At 29.9% G+C, this 19,232-nt stretch overlaps 2 protein-coding genes and 1 long non-coding RNA gene across 8 annotated transcripts; 2 read left to right on the forward strand and 1 right to left on the reverse strand.

The window, feature by feature from the left end:
* Window positions 1-684: 684 nt before the first annotated feature.
* On the reverse strand, window positions 685-2,564 carry LOC108806691 (transcription factor bHLH77-like). 6 transcript variants are annotated; one of them, XR_008934775.1, is made up of 6 exons: window positions 1,913-2,559; window positions 1,704-1,825; window positions 1,550-1,615; window positions 1,302-1,453; window positions 1,129-1,211; window positions 685-1,041 (listed from the first exon to the last, which is right to left on the reverse strand). XR_008934775.1 is itself a non-coding variant. In XM_056986965.1 (5 exons), exons 1-4 carry the CDS (start codon window positions 1,964-1,966, stop codon window positions 1,191-1,193), a joined length of 303 nt encoding a protein of 100 aa, XP_056842945.1. In that variant the 5' UTR covers window positions 1,967-2,564; the 3' UTR covers window positions 685-1,041; window positions 1,129-1,190. The 6 variants fall into 6 exon arrangements, 3 of the variants coding, with proteins under 3 accessions (XP_056842945.1, XP_056842946.1, XP_056842944.1); XR_001942583.2 differs by having other exon boundaries at window positions 1,704-2,056; window positions 2,202-2,558; XR_008934774.1 differs by having other exon boundaries at window positions 1,704-2,557.
* A 3,328-nt stretch (window positions 2,565-5,892) lies between these two features.
* LOC108808116 (defensin-like protein 159) lies at window positions 5,893-9,505 on the forward strand. Its single transcript, XM_018580308.1, has 3 exons — window positions 5,893-5,922; window positions 9,096-9,186; window positions 9,315-9,505. The coding sequence occupies exons 1-3, from the start codon at window positions 5,893-5,895 to the stop codon at window positions 9,503-9,505; spliced, it is 312 nt and encodes a 103-aa protein (XP_018435810.1).
* Window positions 9,506-13,797: 4,292 nt separating this feature from the next.
* On the forward strand, window positions 13,798-15,702 carry LOC108810703 (uncharacterized). Its single transcript, XR_001943163.2, has 7 exons — window positions 13,798-13,916; window positions 14,012-14,391; window positions 14,460-14,632; window positions 14,713-14,826; window positions 14,915-15,203; window positions 15,278-15,348; window positions 15,435-15,702. It is a non-coding gene; the product is annotated as an uncharacterized LOC108810703 (long non-coding RNA).
* Window positions 15,703-19,232: the final 3,530 nt, after the last annotated feature.

The raw sequence follows: 19,232 nt of genomic DNA on the forward strand, positions 1-19,232 counted from the left end.
TATCGAAATTAAAATAACAAAAAAAATTATATTAGTTATTTGGTATTCATGATTAAAATGGATGTTTTGAACATAAACTATCCAAAAGCTACAATTTTTCAATGCTCCCCTACAGAACTATAGTTCAAACCTTCACCTTTTGTATTTAGTGACTGCAATGTGATATAGATTAACAACCATACCTGAAGAACCTATCAATAGATACCAAATACCTTTTCTAAGAAACATTAAAGCCTTTTCTTTAGAAACGAAACAATAAAGCTAACAAAGTAATACGGTGAAGTATGAAAAGGTCGACACTTGAACTATGAAAAGTACTGTATTTTGATGAATGTTGGACTTTAATATTATTCTGACATATCAAAAGCACTATATGGAAGAGAAGAATCGGTAAAGTATTTAAATACCGAATTGGAAAGAAGGAAACGACAACGAATCAATTCGAGCAGAGATGACGTTTTTTCGAGATTGAATTCTGGAAATCAGACTGTGAAATACCCGTAGATCAATTTGTTGTTGTCGGCAATGAAGAAGTCGAATATTTTTTTCTCAGAAAATTCTCCTCGTTAGATGACAATTAGTTTCAAAATATAGATGAGGAGAAAGATTGTGCTATTAGATAAGAGAGTAATGGGGCCACAACTTTTATGAATAGGACAAACTGCAGAATTAATAGAATAGATGAACATAAACAAAATTTGAATTTCATTTACTTTCATATATCGATGGTTTGATTACATTTTAGCAGGTCAACTCAATCATCTTTTCCTACAGGTTATAGATGGAACATGTTGACTGTCTGAACTAAGGATTCAGGTTGTTGGCAAGGGTTTGAGAGTAACCTCGCCATGCTTTTGCTTTGCTCATTTGGACTCCAAACCTTGTTTGGTTTTATAAAAAGTTAAACCTCTCTGCTGTCTTTTGCGGGGATTATGTTGTGTTCCCGTAAACCAATGGATTATGCAAACTATATGCAGATAAAATATAATAAAACATCTTCTTCACATGGCTTAATCTTCATCTGTAGTGTTGGCTCAGAACCTGAAAACATAAAAAAAAAAGATTATTATCATGAAGAATGGTTCTTAAGTTTCTCATTAGAGAATCTGGCTCTAAATCTTCTCTTACCATTGTTTTTGTTGCTCTGTTGTTGGACATCTCCAAAACTCATCTGAAAAAAGCTTTGCAGATCATTTTCCCAGAATCCATGTCTGAAAATCACATCAGAATACAGAAAAAAGATTTGAGTACGTGGGGTTGACAATGCATCTCCAGAATCTATGATATTAAGTACTAATTACCTTAGGTTGAACAAATCCATCGCTTGAGGGCAATTGTGTGGCTGAGAATCTAGGCATGTTCTTGGCAAGAGAATAGTATCTTGATGGAGTCTTTGCTCTGAGCAAGCTATTGTTTAAAGAGACTGCGTTAACGACTCTCACGGTATAATCATCTATACATACATACATGAGATGCAACACATTACTGATACAGTACATTAATAGCAAGATTGTATTATCGCAGCTCCAAAAAGCATATTTTCTTTTACCTCTGTGCATTATAGGGTTACAATCCTTGGATTTATAAATATAATAGCCAGTTTCATGGTCAAGAACTGAAGAAAACCAAACCAAATGTTTCAGATCTTAAGAAGAGTTTAAATCAAATTTTCAAGCAATATTTCATAGAATACCGGGTTATACCTCATCTTGTCGCTGCAAGGACTGCATATATTAAGCATAATTGCTTCCTCTGTTGTCTGATTTCTACCAGGAATAAGATCTTGAAGTAAAGTCATCCTCTCGCTGATTTTTTCTCTTATTGCCTGACAACCAAGCACAAACATAAACACTTTTCTCGAAGGTGTTAGTACTCTTTCAGCGAGACTGTGGCTATCTGTTGCTTGTCTGACCCTTTCTAGCTCTAACATGAATGTAATCTTTGGGCGGCTCAAGATGCTTTGCATCGTCCTTATGTTAATTTACCATCACACTTTTGTATTAACATGAATGTAATCCTGCTTGCTTCTCTTAGATCCTACAATCTCTCCTGAAACCTGATTATAAACTCCAAATCAACATATCAAGAGAATATCTTTCATTAAACTAAAACTCAAATTCCATCATACATTCGGTTCACGATCCATAAAGAAAAACAGTTTTTATAGTCAAAGGCAAGAGGAGAGATTGTGAAATAAAAACCTTTGGTTTGGAATTTGTTGACGACGAAGCTGTAGACTCGTTGCCATTACCATGTCGGATCAACTTTCTCTTCCTGGAGCTTGTTTCTATGTCTGGACTCGATCTGATTGTAGATCAAAAACGTGTTTGGATCCAGAGATTCGTCTCACAGAACCAACACGAAATTCCATTGTTGGTTTAGATAATCAGATAAATCTCCAGTGCACCATATTTATACACAATCTAGCAGACGAACAGCACAATAGGTTGATTCGTAGTGGGAGATATCTCGATACTCTCAGCGCAGATCGAAGACGAACAAAGAACACGAAGGAGAGCTTTTGATTAGGTCTTCCGCAGGAGACTGTCTCAATGGGCTGAAGAAGAAGCGCGCGACGAAGCCCAACACGAAGCTTTAGTGAAACGGTGTGGATCCGACGTGTCGACACCGCAGAGCCCCTATTTGGTGACATGGCATCCGAGCTGACACGCCCAGGAGAAAAAGAACCCTATTTTATGTTTTTGAGAAAGAAATTTTTCTAATATTGTTGAATCCAGGGGAGTCGTAAGCCCCCGGATAAACTCTTTTTCCAGAACATTCAAATGGGTCTTAAAGAATGGATTCATATCCGCATTAGGTGAACAGAACAATGTGACTTAGTTTCGCAAAGCAGGAGGATCGAACTTAAAATGTGTTAGCATCTCAGACCTGTCCACTACCACTTGACCACAAAGTCTATTCTTGTTTTCTATGTTGGTCAAATTTTATACAAAAATGACAGTTCAGATATGTTATACTGTTTTTTTTAAACAAAAAAAGATATGTTATACTGTATAACTTATTTGTTAAAAATAAATAATCTTTTTTTAAAGAATCTATGTGAAATTTTTTAAATATTTTAAATTCAAATTTTGTAAAAAGAAATCAACCAAACATATATCCCACTTTGAAAATGCGGATAAATCTAATGATTCCTTATAAAAAGGATGAATTGGCAAATATTGGTTGACCTGAACTAACATGATGGCATGGTATTTCATAATAGCAAGGTAATAAATCTTTTCTATATATTGAAGATTTATTACTGTAAAAGCATATCTAATCTAAAAAATAGGATGAATTGGCAAATATGGTATTTCATAATAGCAAGGTAATAAATATTTTTTATATATTGAAGCTTTATGTACCATCTTTATATAAACACAAACATAGAATTATTTATATAAAACTAGATATGGATCTGTGTGTTGCACAGATTTTATTTGATGTTTTAATTTTACGAACACATAAAAAGAATAAAAAATCTTTTTCACATTAGTTCTTGGATTTTTCAGTATATATTGGTGAGTTATTTTAGTAATAATAATATGTTTTCTTCCATAAATTTTGATTAGTATTTCTTTTTCAATAATCACAGTTTTAAATATTATACATAAGTTTTTTAACAAATACTTCACTTCTAATTATTTTCAAAATAATATTAGTTGTAGTTAAATGAAACATATATAAGTGTTACTCTCTATATTTTTTATATTGTTTAAGACAAATTAAAAACAACACTATTCAAAATATTAATGTTACACAACACCAATTAATATGTATTATTGATAATCAGCTAAATATCAAATATACTGCTAAATAAAAAAATCAAATTTGATTATGTTAGCATCCGTTGTGTGACTTTAACCTATTTTTCTATATATCATATATTATTGAAAACTTCTTGATATAAAATATTTTGTAGAATACTATTGTCGCTATGTTTTAATAATCTGAAGCTCTTTAGTTGTAGTGATTTTTGATAGTGCAACATATAACTATAAGACTGGACTCGGCAAAATATAGACTAACTTTTTAAGTTTTAACTTTAACTCTTGTCAATAGTCATTGGATAGCAAACTTGTATAGTCAGTTTGAAATGCCATTTCACATATGTTGGTATAAAACTTATTTTATAAATAAAAGAGAAAATGCATGAATATGCTACACTTACAAGATACATTGTGGAGTTGGTACCCCCTAAAAGGAAATTCTTGTAACTAGTCATATTTTCTCAAAATACCAGCGCTACCCTTCATAATTGGCAAGTTAATGGCAAGCTAAAGACAAATATAAGATTAAAATTAAACCAGATTACAAATATTTTTGCTTTATAAATTAAACCAGATTACAATGCTATGAAGATTAAAATTAAAATTAATATTGATTACTGATAAAAATAAAATAAAATTTAAAATTGGTTATTATTATTAATTTTGAGATTTAACTTGGTATAATATTAAAAATTTGCTTACAACTGATTTCAATACATAAATTAAACTGGTTTATAAATGATTTTGGTTTATATTAAAAAATCAGTTTACAACTTATTTTGGTTTAAAACAAAATCTAAAACACCCTAACTCCTTTGCACCGCCTCCTCCGCACTGCCTCCCCCGCTATGCCTCCTCCGCCGTACAACCTCCATCTATGAAACCCAGTTTCCAAAAACCTAACTTTAAGCCTCTGCTCTCTTCTCCTTTCATGGTCGTCATAGCCCCATCTCCATAACTACAGATCTCCGACTTTGCTCTTCTCTCTTCTCTCTGTCTCCTGATGTTCTTCATCTTCTGTTTATACCTGAAACCCAGATTTCAAAACACAGACACAAAAAGATTCAAACTTTCTATACCAAAAAAGTGACAAAACCATAATTAAAAAGAGAGAGAGAGAGAGAGAGAGAGAGAGAGAGAGAGAGAGAGAGAGAGAGAGAGAGAGAGAGAGAGAGAGAGAGAGAGAGAGAGAGAGAGAGAGAGAGAGAGAGAATAGAGAGAGAGAGAGAGAGAGAGAGAGAGAGAGAGAGAGAGAGAGAGAGAGAGAAGATTCCAACTGAAACAAGGTGGAGATGGAGACATGTGACGATGTTTTGTCTCCGGAGACGGGAGAGAGTAACGATGGATATGTGAGCAGAGGCGGTGATGTGTTTCTGTGAGTAGAGAAAAAGAGATATGTGAGGAAGGGAAAAGATAGAGATCTGTGGAAAGAAGAACACGATGAAAGAAACAAGAAGAAAATAATTAAAATAATAATCTGTTTAATTGTGTCCACTGGATGAGATTAATGAGTGGTTGTGAGCCATTGATTTAGTGGGATCCATGCCATAAACAAATCAACCAATAAGAAGAAAGGGTGAGGATAGATAGAAGAGTGATTTTGGACCTTTGATCTAAATCAATCAATGGCTAAAAAAACAATACAATTATCTTTTTATTTACTTTGAGCTATTATAAAAATTATAAAAACTTTAAATAATTTGATATCATAATTTATAGTTAGAAATCTAAATTTAGTATTGACTAAAATATTAAAATAATAAAATTTAAATGAGAATAATTCTTTTATTTTGGAATTTTGTTGTTTCTTATTCGCGGGAAGGAAACACAAGACTCTTTTATAGTTGTTTTCCTAAACTTTACTTAGTGTGTTATGAAAACTTTTATAAATCATGGAATCAATGATATTTGTATATAGACACACAATAAATTCATCTAAGAAACATTATATAGTTGCTATAACCATAAAATTGTTTATCTATGTGCAGTAAAACTAAGAAATTAGCAAAAAAATACAAAAGTATAACTTTGAAGGTTTTTGTAAAACTACAAACTTGATGAAACTTCAAAGACGAAAATCGTTAATAAAATCCCACCCAGCTTTTCGAAAAGCAATATAATGGCAAGGCAAGGGAAAAGCAAACAGCAGGTTTGCGGCAAGGCAATAGCAATATAATGGCAAGATAAAAGCAATATAATGGCAAGGCCGATGCATCGCAAACGGGCTGCATGGTTCATGTAAGGCAAAAGCAATATAATGGCAAGGCAAAAACAAATGATGGCCAAAATGGCAAGGCAAAAGCAATATAATGGCAAGGCCGATGCATCGCAAACGGGCTGCATGGTTCATGCAAGGCAAAAGCAATATAATGGCAAGGCAAAAGCAAACGTTGGCCAAATTGGCAAGACAAAAGCAATATAATGGCAAGGCAAAAGCAATATAATGGCAATGCAAAAGCAATATAATGGCAAGGCAAGGAGAAATCCATTTTTCCACATAATTTTCGGTTAGGATTTCTACTTCAGTAATTAGTGTTTGTTCCATTGCAAAGTCCTTTTTTAATTTAAATTCTTTAGTAGTATGACCTGCAATATCATAACTAATTTTATATTTCGATAAGAACAAACACACATAAACACAATCATACATAAGTATAATAGTCACATTAACTTCTCCCATTAACTTACGTGCAACCGTATAACATCTATATGTGCAAACAACTAAGTATAACTGTGACAATAACTAACGTACGACAGCATGACAATTATAATTTTAAAAGAAAATCAACAGCAGTTTAATGTGAAGACCATGATATATATATGAGAGAGAACATGAAGAAATACTCACCTATTATTTTTCATTTATCTCTTATTATATTTGGTATCAAAATATAAGAAGTGACAAAATATAAGAGAGCTTAATCATATATATATATATATATATATATATATATATATATTGATGTGAATAATTGTAGTTCCTTTTGTTTTGGATTTTAAAAAGAAAATTAACTTTTTAAATAGGAAAGTTGATTATTTATAAAAAAATATTGAAATAATTATTCTACAAATATTTTTTTTATTTGGACTTGAAGAAAGGAAAAATACTATTAAAAACTTTTTTACAATTTTCTTATGTTTAAGATTATATAAAAGGACAATTACTACTAAATAATTTTTACAGTTATATTTTCTTTTGAATTTTTGAGAAATAAAATTAGTGTTAAATAAATTGTTTGAGAAATAATTTTGTTTAAATTTTAAGAATAAAAACTAGAGATATATACTATTAAATAATTTTAAGATTACTTTTTAAAAAAAAATATTATTATTATCTTATTATATATTTTATTAATCATGAGATATTTGAACACATGTAAAAAATTTAAGAAGAAAATTACTAAACAAATAATCTTTTACAATGTCTTTTCCTTAGGATTATAGAAAAGGAAAATTAGTATTAACTAAATCATTTTACAAATATTTTTTGTTTAGGATTTTTTAAAAGAACTTTTCTAGAAAAATTATTATTAAATAAATTTTTAAAAAATTAGTATTAAATAATTTTTTTTTCAAAAGTAGTTTTTGATACTGTTAGTATATATATTTTTAATCATGAGATATTCTAACTTTACAATATTTGTTTAAGATTTTTAAAAATGGAAAATTACCACTAAATAGTATTTATAATTAATTTTAACCAAAATCATTTATTATTATCATAGTATATATTTTTTATTTATGAGATAGTTTATCACATATCACAATTTTTTAAATATATAACTGTCATGCACCACAATCAAATTAATTAGAAACTTTTAAAAACCAAACTCAATATAATCATTTATATTTCTATTTCATTGAGATTGTTGATCGAAAAAGGAAAATTAGTATTAAATAAATTATTTTCAAATCTTTTTTGTTAAGGATATTGAAAAAGAAAATTTCTAAAAAAATTACTATTAAATAATTTATATTTTTAAAATTCGTTTTTATTATCTAAGTATATATATCTCTAATCATTATATATATTTAAACACATTAAACAATATTATAAGGAAACTTACTAACAAATAATATTTTGCAATTATCTTTTGTTTAGGATTTTAAAATGAAAAAATACTATTAATAAAAATTACTTTTTAACAAAATTCGTTTTTATTATCTTATTATATATAATTTTTAATCATGAGATAGATTAACACATGTCACAATATTAAATATATAATTATCATTTTATGATCATGTTAATTATTAACTTCGAAGAATCAAGTTTTATATTGTCAAAATATTAAAAGGAAAATTATTATCAAATCATATTTTGCAATTATATTTTGTTTAAAATTTTTAAAAACGACAATTACGATTAAATAATATTTATAATTAATTTTTAACCAAGATCATTTATTATTATCGTAATATATATCTTATTATATAAAGTTTGGTACTTCAAAGTTACTAATTAATTATTTTCAATTTTTTAGTTTTGTGAAAAGGAAAATATCTAAACAAAATTACTATTAAATAATTTTATTATTAAATCATTTTTAAATTTTATCTTAAATTCGTTTTTATTATCTAAGTATATATATTTTTAATCATTATACATATTTAAAAACATTTAACAATATTAGAAGGAAAATCACTATCAAATTATCTTTTGCAATAATCTTTTGTTTATGATTTAAAAATGGGAAATTTACTATTATTAATAATTACTTTTAACAAATTCTTTTTTGTTATTATCTTATTGTATAAATTTAATTATGGGATAGATTAACACATGTCATAATCTTTAATATATAAATAACATATGTCGCAATCATGTTAATTAATAACTTTGAAGAACCAAGGTTCTTCAAAGTTACTAATTAATTATTTTCAGTTTTTTTAAAAGTTTTGTGAAAAGGAAAATATCTAAACAAAATTACTATTAAATAATTTTTTTATTTAATAATTTTTAAATTTTATCTTAAATTCGTTTTTATTATCTAAGTATATATATTTTTAATCATTATATATATTTAAACACATTTAACAATATTAGAAGGAAAATCACTATCTTATCATCTTTTGCAATAATCTTTTGTTTATGATTTAAAAATGGAACAATTACTATTATAAATAATTACTTTTAACAAATTCCTTTTTGTTATTATCTTATTATATATAACTTTAATTATGAGATATATTAACAAATGTCATAATCTTTAATATATAACTGACATATGTCGCGATCATGTTAATTAATAACTTTGAAAAATCAAGCTTTATATAATAAGATAAAATCAAAGAAAATTAAAAATTCTCTTATTATCTCAGATTCACAAAATATTAATTTTGGTTGTTCTGATTTTAACCATAGCCAAATTATTGTGTTCGTATTTCTTCATGTTCATGTTTGTGTTTTCAGGTAATTTTATTTTTCTATTCTCAATAATATCTAATTTGAAAATTTTACAATAACTATACATGAAATATCTATGCATACACACATATACACTATCTCATATCATAATCCATAATATATTACTTTTGTAGTATTTACGGTGGCTCAGGAACCTAAGGGAAATCTCAATAAATTTTGCACTATGATCATCGATAAACAAAATTATTGTCAGTCTTCTGATTGTGGTCTAGCATGTTATTCGGGGTACAATGGAGTTGGAAAATGTCTTAAAAATTCCAAAGCTGGTGGAAAACTTAGTTGTTATTGTACTTATAATTGTTAGAGAAGAGAAATTTAAATAAAAATATTGTATAATTACATAAGTTTTTAATCAATATAAATAAAAGTTGAGAATTTTCAAGCTTTCTTATGATGAGTAAACTTTGGAATCAGAAAATTCAGAATATTTCTGGCATGTTGTTATTATTTGAACTATGCCACAACGAGACCGAGAAAATAAATTTCCATTATATATCTACACATAATTTTATGTGTTATAAAATTTTCCTTTATATAAGTCTAATTTTTCAGTTTTGTATGTATATTTTATTGTCTATTTTATTAGTGATTAATTAAAGTTTTCCAGTGTTGTATTTATACTTCTGGTTCACATTGTTTATACCAATATCCCTAGAACAAGACGCGGAGGATTGAGTCTAATTGAGAACGCAACGGACCACATTCGCCGTATGAGACCATGAGGAAGACGAACACGACGGCTTGGAGATCGAGCTTGCATGTGGCTCGCTGGCAGTTTAGGAGCAAGAACAGAGCACATCCACATGAAAAGACAGAGACACCACGGTTGAAGCTTCAAATGATCTCTGCCATTAACGTCCTCATTGTATACATCACTACTGAGCCACCAACTAGAGATGCAGCTTTACATATCTTAAAAGATAGATAAAATAATGGAAACAATGATTAAATTTAAGATATTTTAAACAAAAGAATTGAAGACACAGATTTGCTTTTACAGAAAATAGTGAATTTGGGAGGAAGAAGATAAAGAAGAAAATTATATGGGACCCACCTTATTTTAGTTAGTGTAATGGATATTGAGTATTAGTTTTTTTTAGTTAGTTTTTGAGTGAATCAATTAGAAAAAAAAGAGTCTGAATAGTAATAAGAGACTCATAGTGTAATTACAAACTATAAAATTGACTCTGAACGTAAATATTTCTTTTTGTGGTCCAAACGCTCATGCTAAAGCATAAAATAAGACACATTCTTGCCAACTTTAGAGACGATTTAACTCACTTGAGTAACATATGGGCCGAACCATGGATGCACATGATGTTAAAGCTGTGATTTTGCGGTAGATTGTGAAAAAACCAAAATTTAATGTGGACCAAAAAGAGAAAAAAAGTAGTTTCTTTTGTTAATTGATCAATAATCTTCGTTGCGTTAAGCCTAATAATCTTATGAAGCCTTCTATCTTTGAGAACCAAAATGTTCTGCAACAGCTACGTTGTGGGGTGAGATTCACTTACATTCTTTTGGTTTGCCTGAATGAACACTTTGTTTGTTAATTTTCTGTGCATTTTACAGGGTATGATGGAAGCAATCGAGATTTTTCGTGCTGGATACCCTATATGAAAACATTTTGATGAATTCCTGGACAGATTTAGTATCCTAGCTTCTCTTACTCTGGATAAGAGGTTTGAACTCTCTCAACCTAGAGGTTGAAACCTTAACTAAACGTTCTGACATTTGGTTTGTCTCTCCAACAAATTGTGTGTGAACGTGTTAAAAGAAATAAAAAGTGTCTCAAAACATTATGCACTCATATATATATGATAGTAAATAGTCAGAGCAGAAGTGTCTTTGGAACGACTCAATATCAACTACCATTTAATCTTTATAAATGGTGTTTCCACAAAAATAATAGAAAAATAAAAATAAAAATAAAAATAGTAATCTTAGTAAATAAATATAATCTATTCTATTAAACGAGGATCATTGTAAACATTTATCCTTGCAATTCCATGAAATATTACTTTTGTGCCATTAGATCTACCTCTAATTATATAAAAATAGAATAAATGCATCTAAAGATTACTAAAAGGGTGGGGGAGGCAATTAGTCATTCCGAAAAAAGAGGCGGTTACATTACTATTTACAGGAAGTGGTTTGTTTTCTGTTAACTTGAACAAAATAATACAAAGTACAAACATAAGAAATCACATTGATCCTCAAGTTATGCGTGAGAACCAGTAGAAAGATATACCACATATATATTTTATTTGTTTTTCTATGTTAGTCAAATTTAAATTTATACAAAAATGACAGTTAGATATGTTATACTGTTTTTTTTTTTTTTAAAAAGACATGTTATACTGTATAACTTATTTGTTAAAAATAAATAATTTTTTTAAAGAATCTATGTGAACATTTTTAAATATTTTAAATTCAAATTTTGTAAAAAGAAATCAATCAAACATATATTCCACTTTGAAAATGCGGATGAAAATCTAATGATTCCTTAAAAAAAGATGAATTAGCAAATATTGGTTGACCTGAGCTAACATGACAATATGGTATTTCATAATAGCAAGGTAATAATTCTTTTCTATATATTGAAGATTTATTACTGTAAAAACATATCTAATCTAAAAAAATAGGATGAATTGGCAAATGTTGGTGGACCTGAACTAACATGACGATATGGTATTTCATATTAATAAGGTAATAAATATTTTTTATATATTGAAGTTTTATGTACCATATTTATATAAACACAAGCATAGAACACAATTATTTATATAAAATAAAATCAAAGCAAATAAAAAGTTCTCTTATTATCTCAGATTCACAAAATATTAATTTTTGTTGTTTCGATTTTAACCATGGCCAAATTACTGTGTTCGTATTTCTTCATGTTCATGTTTGTGTTTTCAGGTAATTTTATTTTTATATTCTCAATAATATCTAATTTGAAAATTTTACAATAACTATACATGAAATATCTATGCATACACACATATACACTATCTCATATCATAATCCATAATATATTACTTTTGTAGTATTTACGGTGGCTCAGGAAACTAAGGAAAATCCCAATAAATTTTGCACTATGATCATCGATGAACAAAATTATTGTCAGTCTTCTGATTGTGGTCTAGCATGTTCTTCGGGGTACAATGGAGTTGGAAAATGTCTTAAAAATTCCAAAGCTGGTGGAAAACTTAGTTGTTATTGTATTTATAATTGTTAGAGAAGAGAAATTTAAATAAAAATATTGTATAATTACATAAGTTTTAATTATAAGTACACCATATGAATAAAAAATGAGAATTTTCAAGCTTTCTTATGATGGCAGAGTAAACTTTGGAATCAGAAAATTCAGAATATTTCTGGTATGTTGTTGTTATTTGGACTATGCCACAACGAGACCGAGAAAATAAATTTCCATTATATATCTACATACATAATTTTATGTATTATACAATTTTCCTTTAAATAAGTCTAATTTTTCTGTTTTGTATGTATATTTTATTAGTGATTAATTAAAGATTTCCAGTGTTGTACTTATAATTCTGGTTCACACTGTTTATACCAATATCCTTAGAACAAAACACTGAGAATTGACTCTAAGTGAGAACGCAACGGACCACATTCGCCGTATGAGACCATGAGAAAGACGAACACGACGGCTTGGAGATCGAGCTTACATGTGGCTCGCCGGCAGTTTAGGAGTAAGAACAGAGTACATCCACATGATAAGACAGAGACACCACGGTTGAAGCTTCAAATTATCTTTGCCATTAACATTAGAGATGCAGCTTCATATATCTTAAAAGATAGATAAAATAATGGAAACAATGATTAAATTTAAGATATTTAGCAAAAAAAATTGAAATATATTTGCTTTTACAGAAAATAGTGAATTTTAAGAGGAAGAAGATAAAGAAGAAAATTATATGGGATCCATCTTATTTTATTAAGTATAATAGATATTGAGTATTAGATTTTTTAGTTAGTTTTTGAGTGAATCAATTAGAAAAAAGTGTCTGAATAGTAATAAGTGATTTATAATGTAATTACAAACTATAAAATTGACTCTGAACTTAAATCTTTCTTTTTATGGTCCAAGGCTCATGCTAAAGCATAAAATAAGACGCATTCTAGCCAACTTTAAAGACGATTTAACTCACTTGAGTAACATATGGGCCGAACCATGGATGCACATGATATTAAAGCTGTGATTTTACGGTAGACTGTGAAATAAACCAAAATTTAATGTGGACCACAAAGAGAAAAAAAAATAGTTTCTTTTGTTAATTGATCAATAATCTTTGTTGCGTTTAAGCCCAATAATCTTCTGAAGCCTTCTATCTTTGAGAACCAAAATGTTCTGCAACAGCTACGTTGTGGGGTGATATTCACTTACATTCTTTTGGTTTGCCTGAATGAACACTTTGTTTGTTAATATTCTGTGCATTTTACAGGGTATGATTGAAGCAATCGAGATTTGTCGTCCTGGATACCCTACACGAAAACATTTTGATGAATTCCTGGACAGATTTAGTATCCTAGCTTCTCTTACTCTGGATAAGAGGTTTGAACACTCTCAACTCAGAGGTTGAAACCTTAACTAAACGTTCTGACTTTTGGTTTGTTCCCTTAGTTATGATGAGAAAACAGCCTGCAAGAAACTTCTGGAGGCAGTTGGACTCGAAGGATACCAGGTACTCATTTGGTCAAGCATGTGAACTTTGATGAATGCTTGTTTGATATATATATCGTGCTTCAACGTGGAGCTTAATTGTTCTTGTTTTTGAAGATCGGAAAGACGAAGGTTCTCCTCCAGATGGCTGAGTTAGATGCTCGGAGGACTGAGGTCTTAGGAAGAGCAGCCAGAATTATATACAGTGGAAATTCCGCTCCTACCTTCTCATCAAAGCTGCAATAAATAGTAAATGGACTGTTGCATTTACTATTTGCTTTGTTATCCATCATTTACAGTAGGGTCAACTTCCTCGACATATATTTGAGGACATGCGCAGAAAAGAAGCGGCTGCTTTGAAGATCCAGAAAGCGTTGCGGATCTACCTTGATAGGCGAACTTACATAGAAGCTGTGGTTACAGTTCAGTCATGTTTGCGTTGTATGGCTGCTCGCAATGTACTAGGAAGGAAGACCAAGGCCACACTTGTTATTCAGGTGGCGAACTCTGCTTTTCTCATCCCTCCATATTTCTCCTGAGATTAATTTTTCATTACGTATACCAGATCCGTTGCCGTAGATTCCTGGCCTAGATACACAAAGTGCATGGAGAGTAAGGCTAGCCCGTAAAGAACTTGCGAGAGCTTAAGATGGTGAGCCTTATTTAAGCATTTCACATGGAAGATGAGCTTAGATAGTGGAGAGAGCATCAGGACGTTTCCCTTCTACTCCAGTAAAGGTAGACAGACATATATAGAGAAATGACTCTGTCAATCTATCATCCAAATTACAATAATACAGTTCTTCTTGTTCGCGCAGAACGTGCAAAATGTCCACCATCCTAGCGAAGAAAATCCGTCTCTGCAGGGAACTATGTTTACCACACCAGCAAGGATTCAAGAACCGAGGGGATCCCGTTTTGATCCTCGACATGTAAAGTTGTTTAGTTAAATTACTCCTTTTATGTGCTTTTAGTCTTTGGTTGAAGAGAGATTGAATTTGACTCTTGTTCTTGGTAGAGGAGGATGTGGATGCGCTGATCAACTGTGTCACAAAAAGTGTTGGATTCAGTCAGGGGAAGCCTGTACCGGCATTTACCATCATCAACAATGCTTCTCTAACTTTGCATCTTGCCTTTGTATGTATGTGTTGTGAGCTGACATGAAAGAATCTCTCTCTCTCTCTCTCTAGGCACCAATCAGGTATAAGGGGAATTAACTAATATCTGGTAGCACTGCGCGCTAAACACTGGCAAGGGATTACTGAAGCCTTAGAAGCACTGCTAAGCATACTCAAAGATAACTTTATATGTGCAAATATTTTCCACTCTTTATCTCTCTATAAATGTCAAGAGATTCTTCTTATTAGCTTATTCTTGTTACAGGTTCCTCCGGTTCTTATCCAGACTCTATTCTCCCAGGCTTTCTCACTCATCAATGTCCAACTATTTAATAGGTGAGGGATTTTTTTTTTTGTTATTGTGGAGTATGAATCTCTATGATAAGCAGACTTTGATCATCCTCTTCTTTTCTGATCTGCAGCCTTGTCACTGGACGAGATAACTGTTCATTTATCAATGGAGAGTATGTAAATTTGGTTTAGATAAGTTGGAGAAATGGTGCTCCGAGACAAATGTGGAGGTATTAGTTTCCCTTTTCTTGTTTTGTTGTTGTTGTCAATGTGTTACACACTGTCTCACCTGTGTTAAACTAAAACATACCAGACAAGCTGTTGGATTCTTGGTATGTTGTAAACTTGTTTTGAATTTGTGAAACATCCTCTAAGCAAATCAACTTTAATTTTACTTTGCATTTAAGTAAGAGTTTGCATTATCTCACATCAACAGCTCATCCACAAGAAGATATTGCAAATGATCTGTGTCCAGTAAGTCTCTGTCTATCAACCAACTCATTTGTTGAGCTTTGAGTTTGTGGTTATGCGTGACACCAATGTTTTCACTTGATTCAGATCCTTAGTATACAGCAGCATTTCAGACTGTGTACTCTGTACAAGGATGAAATCTACAACATCGAAAGTGTTGATCAAAAGGTAAGCGTTTCTGATAAAACAGGTCACCGAAAGCATGAGAGAAGTTATGAGTGACATCAGTGACTTCTTGTTAAAAGATGATTCTAGGCAAGTATGACTTTGAATCTCGTTTGCTGCTATGAATACAAAAGTCACGGTGACCTTAAACTAAACAATACCGTGTCCTTTTTTGGCCTCCTGCAGCAACAGGTCCTTGTTGATCGATGACTTTTCAACTTCGATGCAAGATAAGGACTTTTCCCAAGTGAAACCTGCGGAGGAACTTGTGGAGAATCCATCTTTCATTTTCTTGCAGTAGTAGTGTGCAAGTCATAGAAACCAAATCAAGAATAGATTTATGCAGAAATGAGCTTTAGTGAAGAAGAAAACAAGTACAAAAAGGAAAACAGCTAAATGGAGCTTTATTGTGAAAACAAAATATATAAGATGAAATGAAATAAATTTTAGTTTGTAAGATTTTTACTCATAAATGTTGGAGGAGAGCTTCACAATCTGCAACTCTCTCGACTCTTGGTTATATAATACATTCACAACTAGGTAGTAACCCGCGCCTTGCGCGGGATGAGATGGTTAGATCAATAATTTTTCGAAAATATTAGAAAGTATATAAATATAGTTTGGAATTTGGGGTTTGTGTGTGTTTTTTGTGTTTAATCTCGGTGGTGCTGATTTTACGGTATAGACGTCACTGAGATAGAAACATATATAAATCCTTTACTTGAGTGACATGTAAATATTTACTGGAACATAAGAGTAAACACAAAACATGTTACCTGGCAACTGCGAAAGCATGTAATCATTTATTTTATCCAATTCATCATTTGTGGGAGTGAGAATGGCTCGATGTCTATACAAATCCTTAACTGTTGAAGTTTGAAAAGCTTGTCCATAAACTTCTTTTTCCATAGTCTCAATAGTTTATACATATCACCGGTGTGATTTATCTTACTCTGATTCATTTGCAAGAACTTGCATATAAAGATATAATTATTATTATACAATTTGATTTTCATATGCATGATTTTTGTATAATAACATACCTTTCTCGTAGGTCATTGACTTCAAACATGTAAGGATTCCACAGAACTTGGCTGTATTCTTTGAACCATGTAAGAAGAACTGATTTTGTGTATAATATCTAATTCGAGTAAGATAAATATTATTAATATCTAATCAAATTATATGTACGTAAATATTTGTGTAATCACACTCTTTGCATAGGTTTTATGTATAAATATTATTAATATATAATAAATTTATTATGTATGTAAATTTTTGTGTAATCAAACTTGTTCTATATTTCTTTCTTTGCATCTTACTCTCGAACTCATTTTATTTATCTCTCTATGGCTTTCTCTCTCTCTCTCTCTCTCTCTCTCTATGGCTCTCTCTCTCTCTCTCTCTCTCTCTCTCTCTCTCTCTCTCTCTCTCTCTTTCAGATTTTATCAGTATTGATGAGTATTTAAAAAATAAGATTAAGATTTTAACATATTTTTTATTTTAAACATATGAATCGTATTAATGCCCCCACACGGGCATTAATACGATTCTTATGTTTTATGTATAAATATTATTAATGTCTAATCAAATGTTTGATGTATTATTAAAACTAAATTTGTTCTTCAGATGTTTTATGTGTTATTAATATAAATATGTATTATTCAAATACGATTCATATGTTTTATGTATTACTAAAACTAAATTTGTTCTCCATTCGGTCTTTGTGATTCAAAACTATAAGCATTTTAGACATTACTTAATTCAATATACTTTGAGGTTTAAATTATTATCTTTCTCTCTCTCTCTCTCTCTCTCTCTCTCTCTCTCTCTCTCTCTCTCTCTCTCTCTTGGTATCCCCCTCATCGTAAACCCTTTTTTTTAGAAATATAAAAATGTAAACATTCTTTTAATTCATCGATTATCTTTTAACTACCACAATTTTGTTTTATATGGGAATGTTTCCTAGTTTAATATTTTATCATGAATTTTTCTTGGGTGAATTACCAACTAATCATAGTTTGTCAATTAATGTACAGTTTTATAAAAATTAAATAATAAAATAATAATAAGTTGTGTTAAGTTTTTAAAATAAATGAAAAATTAGTAGCTGCCAAAAGATAAATTTTTTAAACAATTTTAAAAACCGTCACAAAAGAGTAAATCATAAACATTAAACACTATACCCTAAACCCATGGACAAAACTTAAACCCTTGGGTAAAAAATCCAAACACTAAACCCTAAATTCTTGGATATACCCTAAACCCTTGGATAAATCCTAAACACTAAACTGTAAAATCTTGGATATACCCAAAACACTAAATCTCTCTCTCTCTCTCTCTCTCTCTCTCTCTCTCTTCTCTCTCTCTCTCTCTCTCTCTCTCTCTCTCTCTCTCTCTCTCTCTCTTGGTATCCTCTTCATCGTAAACCTTTTTTTCTTTGAAAAATATAAAAATGTAAACATTCTTTTAATTCATAGATTATCTTTCAACTACCACAATTTTTATTTATATGGAAATGTTTCATAGTTTAATATTTTATCATGAATTTTCTTGGGTGAATTACCAACTAATCATAGTTTGTCAATTAATGTACAATTTTTAAATATAATAAATAAAATAATAATAATTTGTGTTAAGTTTTTAAAATAAAAGAAAAATATTATTAGCTGCAAAAAGATGAAATTTTTTAACAATTTTAAAACCGTCACAAAAAATTAAATCATAAACACTAAACACTATACCCTAAACCCATGGACAAAGCTTAAACCCATGGGTAAAAATCCAAACACTAAACCCTAAACTTGGATATATGCTAAACAAACAATAAATCTCTCTCTCTCTCTCTCTCTCTCTCTCTCTCTCTCATCGTAAACCTTTTTTTTTGAGAAAATAAAAATGTAAACATTCTTTTAATTCATCGATTATCTTTAACTACCACAATTTTATTTTATATGGGAATGTTTCATAGTTTAATATTTTATTCATGAATTTTTTTGGGTGAATTACCAACTAATCATAGTTTGCCAATTAATGTACAGTTTTTTAAAATATAATAAATAAAATAATAGTAATTTGTGTTAAGTTTTTTAAATAAATGAAAAATATTAGTAGCTCCAAAAGATGAAAATTTTTAACAATTTAAAACCGTCACAAAAGAGTAAATCATAAACATTAAACACTATACCCTAAACCCTTGGACAAAACTTAAACCCTTGGGTAAAAATCCAAACCCTAAAACCCTAAATTCTTGGATATACTCTAAACCCTTGGATAAATCCTAAACACTAAAT

This window comes from Raphanus sativus, chromosome 6 (genome assembly GCF_000801105.2).
Source record: "Raphanus sativus cultivar WK10039 chromosome 6, ASM80110v3, whole genome shotgun sequence".
Lineage (NCBI taxonomy): Eukaryota > Viridiplantae > Streptophyta > Magnoliopsida > Brassicales > Brassicaceae > Raphanus > Raphanus sativus.